This window comes from Pyricularia pennisetigena, chromosome 6 (genome assembly GCF_004337985.1).
Source record: "Pyricularia pennisetigena strain Br36 chromosome 6, whole genome shotgun sequence".
Classification (NCBI taxonomy): Eukaryota; Fungi; Ascomycota; class Sordariomycetes; order Magnaporthales; family Pyriculariaceae; genus Pyricularia; species Pyricularia pennisetigena.
This window is the reverse complement of record NC_043744.1, coordinates 1,907,807-1,916,403: the sequence shown is the minus strand read 5'-3', so window position 1 is coordinate 1,916,403 and position 8,597 is coordinate 1,907,807. Positions and strand designations below refer to the sequence as shown.

Here is an 8,597-nt window from a genome sequence, read left to right as displayed (position 1 = left end):
TTTTTTTTTTTTTTTTTTTTTTTTTTTTTTTTTTTTTTTTTTTTTTTTTTTTTGAGCTTGCCAAAATTGCCTAAAGATCCGAGCGGAAAATTCATCTGAGAGTGACAGAACCTTCTATTTTTTGGTCTATTCCTCTTTCCTTGCCGGCCTTGGGCAGCAGTAGCACATGCCAAACAAGGTGCATGCAAGCTGCTAGAATCGGTAATCAAAACAAATCATAAACATACGCAATGCCCATGTGCCCTCCCCGACAGAGGAAAGTAAGAGGGGGAGGGGACTTCATCGCAAGACGAACCGCACGTGGCAAGTCCCGGACGAGCTGGAAAAGAGCTGGGACGACTTCCGTAGTGAATACGCTTTTCTGCTTAGCCTGGAAAATTCCACGAATTGCATACCGCATGGAGGCGGCCTGGCCGCGCAGCACCCCCGAATGTCCCCCTCCATGCGTAGTATAAAGTTGGGAAGGGAGCTTGGGATGTGATTTAAAAAGGGATTGGCGTGACGGCGTGGCGGGAAAGGGTGTCTCATATCGTGGGGTTTGCAAATCGCCCAACAGAAAAATATACTTATCCCGCCCCAGGGTACCTATCTCCCTCTTTTTGGCTTACGTTTCAGTCGAAAGCTTGAAGACTCGAGACAAGGTTGAAGAACGAGGGCAAAAATCTTTGGACAAATTGTCCTGCATTACAGGATTCGAAAATCTCATGAAACCTCGGAAGGTCAGGTCAGGAGATATAACCAGGAGAAAGGAAACGGCATATAATTCAAGCAAAACTTACGACAGCTCCAAGGAGGGCGTTTGTTCGGGGTCTCGGGCAATTTCAGCACAGGTTGATGCGAGTAATGTCTGGCATGGGGCTGACACTTTGACAGCCTCTAATTTTTGTTTTTATTTTTTTTATTTTCTTATTTGTTTGTGGCGTGTTTTTCTCACGATCTGCATGACGACTTAAAAAAATATAGACCAATGGGGAAAATGAATCAAATGATTCAGCTGTACCTGCGCTTGCAGATACCTCGTCGGGTTCCGACTATAAAGCTTATTGTCAACAATACCTGTGATAGTTTGAATCGGATAATTGGCGGGGCCATAGAAGGCGGTTGACACTGGGTAATTTGTTCTTTTCCTTTTCTTGTTGCAGGGCGAATAAAGCCATTGCACAGTGGGGGGTGCTTGCAAATTCATCACGGGAGACTAGAATAACGGATTGAGCCTCCCGCTTGCGGCTCGGATACTTGGCAAACTTGCCTGCCGGTGCTAGTTATCCGACGCAAACGGCCGGCACAAAGATGAAATACCTGAGGCTAGTCCTAGTGAGCAAAGTTAAGATAATGACCTGGGCCCTTCTCCTTGTCCCTTTTCAACAGGATAGCCTCGTTACTTTTATCCTGAATCAACCCCATGAGTGCCACGTGCGGATTGCATACCTATCACATCTCAACCTTTTCGACCTTTCAGATAAATGCGAAAATACTCACTTCTTGAGCGGGCCGATGGGTCCGCACCTTCGGCGCTTCGCTGCAATTGATAAGTGATCTTGTTCTTTTAAATTTGCTCTGTTATCTAAAAAGTAAACCTCAAAACTATGGGTTTTAAGGCAAAATAAGGGAAAGAAAGAAAGAGAGGGAAGAGAGAGAGAGAGAGAGAGAGAGAAGGTGGTCGGGTTATTGTACGATGCACAATATGACCTGGCTGCTCGGTATCGTATCTTACCCGAGCTCCTTGGTAGCTAGTTACCAACCTACCTATTCTGTCAGGCAGAGGTAGGGAAATAGAGAGAGGGGGATAAGCTACCAAATCATCTAGGTAGGTAGCTGTTCGGTGTTAATGGAAGGCCGATCATCCTGTTTCCGTCCGGTATTGAGATGGCTTCTCGCATGAATGTCACGAACTTGCCACGCGAGAGCAGACGACCCCAATCTATCTATCTATGTTAGGGATGGAAGCATTGTGATTAAGGTGAATTCTAAGCACGCCAAGCAACATCGCAGTACAAAGGTGCTAGGCAAGTACCCAAGTCAGTTCAGGTACCTTGGTGTTGTATCTCCGGACTGGGTAAAGGTAGGTACCAGCCCCGCTCAACGAACGATTGTGACGGCTTTAAAGTAGCTTTGCGTGGGCATACCATACATGAGTTTTGCTTCACAGATGGTTTAGAATTCGAAGTTTTTCTCTTTAGAAAGCATGGAAGGAGAATCCGACCACCGGATCTTCTCATTATTAGTCTGTTCTTTTTTTCTTTTGCGCTTGTTGCCATGATCATGCTTGACACGGACGGCAAAACACTTGAGTTGGTTTGGGACCAAATTTGACTTGACACCTCCTTGACAATTAAACCAACTTAATACTTGTCAAGATAAACCGAATCAAGAAACTGCATAAATGTACTCCCATCATAGTCGAGCGCCCGGAAAAATAAATATAAGAATAGACAAGAATAAAAAAAAATTATAAGAATGAAGAAAAAACAAGGAAAGAAAAAGGGAAGAAAAAAAAAAAGAATATATGACAGGGAATACCTCGAATCATTAGTCCCCCACTAAATACGGTGAGAAGTGCTCCGATTTGATTTCTCCCCCTCACACACGACGTAAAATACATTAGCTCCCCACCCACATGCAAACAGCAACGACGGTATCCTCGACCACCAACACTCACTCCACCACAAAGACCAGCAAAGCTAACGGCCCAGAAACGACCCCCCCTGCATTAGGACTTTCTCCAACCCTGACGATCTTGCTCTTTTTGCGTTTTGATTTTTTTTGTTCCCTCTCTCTCTCTCTCTGCAAGTCCGCCAGTAACTGGGAAGTAGTACACAGATACGCACTACAAAAGGACCACGCCCGCGTCCTGCACTCACCGGACCTGACCCGTGAACCCCTCGACAGATCCTTGCCAATTCCTGTAGCAAGTTTGCCTCGACAAAAATCCCGATCGATACGAGACGCTACCCTACAAACCCCCCCCACCCTCCGAGCGAGTAGTCCGCTGCAACCATGGCTAATCAACAGCACCCGGCCCTCAAGACGCCGTTCGGCACGCGGGCCCAGTCGGCCAACCACCCCTTGTCGTCCTACCTGCTCCGGCTCATGGAGCTCAAGCAGTCGAACCTATGCCTCAGCGCCGACGTGACGACCGCCCGCGAGCTCATCTACCTGGCCGAGAAGACGGGCCCATCAATCGTGGTGCTCAAGACTCATTACGACCTGATCTCCGGGTGGGACTACAGCCCCAAGACGGGGACGGGTGCCAAGCTCGCGGCGCTGGCGCGGCGGTACGGCTTCCTCATCTTTGAGGATCGCAAGTTCGCCGACATCGGCAAGACGGTCCAGATGCAGTACACTGCCGGCACCGCACGCATCATCGAGTGGGCCCACATCACAAACATCAACATCCACGCCGGCAAGGACAGCGTGCGCGCCCTGGCCGAGGCCGCCGCCAAGTGGCGCGAGCGCATCAAGTACGAGGTCAGGACCTCGGTGTCGGTCGGCACCCCGCTGTCAGACAGCTTCGAGGATGATGAGGATGGCAACGGCGCCGGTGTCGGCGGTATCGGTGGGAGCAGCAGCAGCATGGCGAGCCCGCCGATCGCTGGGAGCAGCAGTAGCGGCGGTGGGCCGCCTCCGTCCATGTATGGGCGCGACGCCGACGGGCGCAAGGGCAGCATCGTGTCGATAACGACGGTGACGCAGTCTTTCGAGCCGGCAGACTCACCACGGCTCTCCAAGAGTATGTCGGGCGAGGGCGTTGACGACCTCGTATTCCCGGGCATCGAGGAGGCCCCGATGGAGCGCGGCCTGCTAATCCTGGCCCAGATGTCGAGTAAGGGGTGCCTGATGACACCCGACTACACGGCGGCGTGCGTCGAGGCCGCACGGGAGAACAGGCGGTTCGTCATGGGGTTCGTGGCCCAGGAGGGTCTCAACAGCGAACCCGACGACGACTTCATCACCATGACGCCCGGCTGCAAGCTGCCGCCGCAAGGCGAGGAGGAGAATGGTCCGCTGGAGGGCGATGGGCTGGGCCAGCAGTACAACACGCCCACGAAACTGATCGGGCTCGGCACCGATATTGTCATTGTGGGGAGGGGCATTATCAAGGCCGACGACCCCCAATCAGAAGCTGAGAGGTATAGGCGCAAGGCATGGTCCGCATATCAAGAACGTGTGCGTCAGTGAGGGAAGCTGGCCTGTTTGTAGGCACATGTAAAGACGAGCGAGGCCGCAAAAAAAAAAGAACAATTTGTATGGGATCATTTGACATAGATCCAAACAGGGAGTCAAAGTGGGGGTTGGGCGAAAATATGACCAGGCAGGGGATTTTTTTCTTTTTTTGAGCAGATTGGTTGTTGGGCGAGAAAAGCATACCTACATAACATAATTCACGGCGTTGGGCGTTTAGTCTGTACGCAGTGGGAAAAAAATGATTTATTTTTTTGAAAGCTCCGTCATGGATATTTCTCCTATACATATGGACTGAAAAGGTTATCAATGCATACTACGTATATATGTCTTTTTTTTTTTTTAAACTTTATACCACTCCTTGCTTTTCTTTGCAACCTTGGAATAAATGTCTTGTCATCCAATAGACCATCATCGATGGGGTTTAATCTCAGCCACCGCAAAACCCTTGGCTACAAACGATGACATAATCTCTTTTCCTTCCCTTTTCTTGGCAATTGGCGGGCGGCATGTCAATCATCCGCTATCAGTACTTAATTTACAGTGAGATGTCAGAAGTTCATAATTGTCCTGGCCAGGAAAGGCAAAAAGTGCGGGAAAAAAAATAAAACAAGAAACAAGAAACAACTGCAAAGGCCAATTGCAAATCACGCTTTACCCACATTACAATCCAAAAAAAAGAAAGAAAAAATAGTCTGGATAATGGATGGATTGACATCCCATTTAGGGTCCGACGGTACCCAACAGGACCCGGATTTTGACACACTTGAAGCGAAAGCGGAATCAACAACGTCACCAAAGCGACCGATGAAGAAAAGAAGACGCGTCGTCATATCATGCACCGAGTGCCACAGGCGGAAGCAAAAGGTCTGTGGATCGTAACTGCATGCTTAGGTTCCCCTTGTATATGTACCGTACTATGGGCCAGGATGAGAGAAATCATAGAGGCCACTCATTGGATTGAAGCAAGCCAGAGGAAGAAAAAGAATATGCTGACGGATTTATCATAGTGTGACAGAGGTGAGAAATAGCTACCTGCAACGAAGCGGGCAACAACCCAGCAAGCAGGGTACTCGTGAGATGTTGATTTAGAGCATGTAGATTCGCCTTGCGGCAACTGTGTATCGAGGAACAAGCAGGATGTTTGCCGCTACGAGTCGCTCCCAGCACCACCTTCAACCTCGAAGCGGAACAAGCTTGACGGCCAGCCTAGGCTGCTGCAGAAGCAGGAGACCAGCCCCCAAGATTCAGCCAGCCATTTGGAGCACCTGGACTTGGGAGAAATATCGCCAAGCAAGGAGGCAAACTTTGGCTATGCAAACACCACACCGGCTGGCTGCAACGGTGTTTCGACCTTGGGCTTGCTTCTCAAGATTGACAAGGTCACGGCGTCGGGGCAGCAAGGCGACGCAGCTGACCACCTGACCCGGATTACGGCAGATTCGGACCGGAGGGTGTCCGACGTTGGAATACGCGAGCGGTACAAGAGCATACTTCGACGGCTTCCTAACCGTGATCATGTCGAGAGGCTTGCCGAAATATTCCTAGAGGAGCTCAACCCAAACTACTACCCGCTGGAGCCAGACCTGTTCCGAAACCAACTTGCCGAGTGGTACAAGGTGCATGTCGACGTGCTGGAAAAATCTGGACCGTACGCCCTGACGCCCGAGATGCGCCCCTTCGGCGCGCTTCTGTTCGAGATAATCGCCATCGCCCTGCTGCTCCTGCCGTCCGAGGGCCCCCTTGCCACGCACTACAAGGAGCTCAAGGATGGCGGCGGCATCAAAGTCGTGGACCTAGCGATGGACTATAGCGAGTCCGGCGTCGCCATCCTGTCGTTGCTCGGCAAGAGGCAAATGTCCTTGACGACGATACAGGCCGGCTTCATACGCGCCAATTTTCTCAAGTACTCCGCCCTCGTCACCGAAGCGTGGCATGCCATCGGCAGCGTCATCCGCGACGCGCAGGAGATTGGACTGCATCGGGAGGCGCTTGAGCCAAAGCCTGAAGCTGTGACAGCCGGGGACGGCGACCCTCACGCTGCTGCTGCGGCCGTTTTGAGAAACCAATGGCACATCCAGCATCGCAGGCGCCTTTGGCACATCTTGTTCATGTGGGATGCGCACACCGCCGCGGTGCTGGGTCGACCGACCTCGGTAGGCGAAGACGTTCAACTTCCGTTGCCGGTCGATTGCCTCCTGCCCCGGGACCGCTCGTCGACACCTGTACAGCCAAGGAGCGCCGATGATCCGCCTACTCCGCTCACGCGCATGCTTTGGGCACTTAGAGCGATCAAGCACCTGCGCCAGATACTGAAGCTAGAAGCCAAAGGCACGAACCCACGGAATTTTGCATATGTCGACAAGCTGCATCAGGACCTGGAGCGGCTCGAAGATGAGATACCACCCCAATTCCGCCTAGAGAACCCGGATACCTCTTTCGACGACCACCCGGATTGCCGGTGGCTGCGTTCTCAGCGGACCCTTTTACCGCAAATGTCGGCTTTTAACTTTATCGTGCTACACCGACAGTATGTTTTTACGCGAACCCAATCCCGGACCGAGGCGCTCAAGGCGTGTCTCAAGATGCTCGGTGCTCAGCAAATACAATTTGCGGCCATGAAACCCGAGCAATACAGGGCGTAAGTTCTGGGCTCATTTATCTTCTCTTCTCCTTGCACATGCTCACATTCATCATGTTACCATCAGCTTCTCGATATTCTTTGGGACTTTTGACGCAGTAATACTCCTCGCGACCCTATACATTGTCTTCCCCAAGGAGCATCTAGATCTGCTCCCGGACGCTCTTCAGCACTTCCGATTCGCGGTAGAGCGCTTTTCGGCCCTATCTGAAACCAACAATCTTGCTAGGGCTGGAGTTGGGGTTTTGAGAGCGATATTCCATAGAATGAGAAAATCGCTTACTCTTGCTGGATCATTGTCGTATGAGTCTATCGACCAGCCGTGGCACAAACCAGCAGACGCTGAAACGGTTCCTTCTTTGGCCAGCGGCATAAACACAGTCACCAGCACTGGGGCGCGAGAAGAAGAAGGGCTCACTCTAGAAACTGCGCATCTCCCTGGTGCTTCTGGGGCTGGAGATGAGGACCGGTCAGGGGCACCCCTTCAGGCCCTTGGTCAGGACACGGAGGAGTGGTCTCTGCCTGTCAACTTTGACTGGTCTGCGATACAGCCTATTGCAGCTACCAGCGACCTTCTTTATAACGACTTGATGGTTGGTGGCGACTTGGATTTCAGCGGCACCGGTGGCCAGGACGACTGGCAGCAGCCGCAAGCCTGGTGGCCGACAGATGTTACTGTGTCCGAAAATGATGCCCAAGCCGTCGGCCATGACATTGGATCCGGTGATGGTCAACAAGACATCAACTCAGCATTGCAGTTCGAAGGTCACTTTGAGCAGGGAAGTATCTGGAACATGCTAAACCTCTACAACCCGCTTTAGGAAGCAGGAGGTGGTCGAGGATCCGCGCTTTCCTATGCCTCTACCTTTCAGCTGTCCACAGCGCCCACCCACCAAGGAACATCATTGAGCGAGGTAGCTAGTGGCATGGACGCCCTTGGCTCGCTAAACATCATCAGCTTTTCTGATGATATTAGCCTCAAGCGTTGAATATATTAGATATCCCCGATTTGAGACCCCTCGCCTCGTCGGAAACGACAGAACGCTCGGTCAAGACCGTTTATGACTGCCAATGGCTGATCAATAGACTCTGTGCTGCTTATGGAGAGGGCTTCCTTAAACACCAGACTGCCGCGCAGAGCCTCAGAGGCCGAATTCGTCGTGTCTGTGATACCGGCCGGGCTGCCAACTGACTGAGATTTTGTGCGATATTCACTGCAAGAACGACTTCACCATCGACAAGATCCTGGAGAAGGTTCCCTGGCGTCATTTATGAGTGATTAGACCTCTTCGCTCAGACCAAACACATGTGCACATGGTCCTGGAGCTGATGGGTGTTATTCGCGAGGAGCTGAGTGGCGAATTCGGGGACGACTTTTCACTGCTTCCCAAAGTTGCTGAGCAATACCGCCAACGCTCATCTTGAATATGAGAGCAAGGGCGCACCGAAAAGGTTGCTAAGCTCTAGGATTGTCGTTAACAGGTAGACATAGCCCAAGTTTAACAAGCGAGCATGTTCATTGGCGTCTTTTGTCACAAACGCCTTCCAAGTCACTATGTGCTGAGGGCTGCTGTTGAGTAGCTATACCACTCACATCCAATGACCCGGACTTACTAATCATGCTTGATCTGATAATTTCACAGAGCAGGTTTCATCATGATTTCCTCTCCAATAACATTATCCATATATACACCCCTCTTTTACATCACAAACCTTCAAGTCATATAGACAGTCTTCGCAACCTTTTTTTTTTTTTTTTTTTTTTTTTTTTTTA

The 8,597-nt window shown here is 50.9% G+C and overlaps 3 protein-coding genes across 3 annotated transcripts in view; 1 reads left to right on the top strand and 2 right to left on the bottom strand.

Moving 5' to 3' along the window:
- The window catches only part of PpBr36_04387 (uncharacterized protein), a gene marked incomplete at both ends in the record, with an annotated part of 1,043 nt that extends 643 nt beyond the window's left edge, over positions 1–400 (bottom strand). Inside the window, one exon of the mRNA XM_029891547.1 lies at positions 296–400. Coding sequence (XP_029749968.1) covers positions 296–400 — 105 coding nt within the window. The remainder of the gene's footprint in view (positions 1–295) is intronic.
- A 2,597-nt stretch (positions 401–2,997) lies between these two features.
- Positions 2,998–7,644, top strand: PpBr36_04386 (uncharacterized protein; the record flags this gene model as incomplete). Its single annotated transcript, XM_029891546.1, has 4 exons — positions 2,998–4,167; positions 5,193–5,202; positions 5,275–6,823; positions 6,891–7,644. The coding sequence occupies 4 exons, from the start codon at positions 2,998–3,000 to the stop codon at positions 7,642–7,644; spliced, it is 3,483 nt and encodes a 1,160-aa protein (XP_029749969.1).
- Positions 7,645–8,376: 732 nt separating this feature from the next.
- Positions 8,377–8,597, bottom strand: part of PpBr36_04385 (uncharacterized protein) — a gene marked incomplete at both ends in the record, with an annotated part of 1,260 nt that continues 1,039 nt past the window's right edge. Inside the window, one exon of the mRNA XM_029891545.1 lies at positions 8,377–8,393. Within this exon, the coding sequence (XP_029749966.1) occupies positions 8,377–8,393 (17 nt within the window). The remainder of the gene's footprint in view (positions 8,394–8,597) is intronic.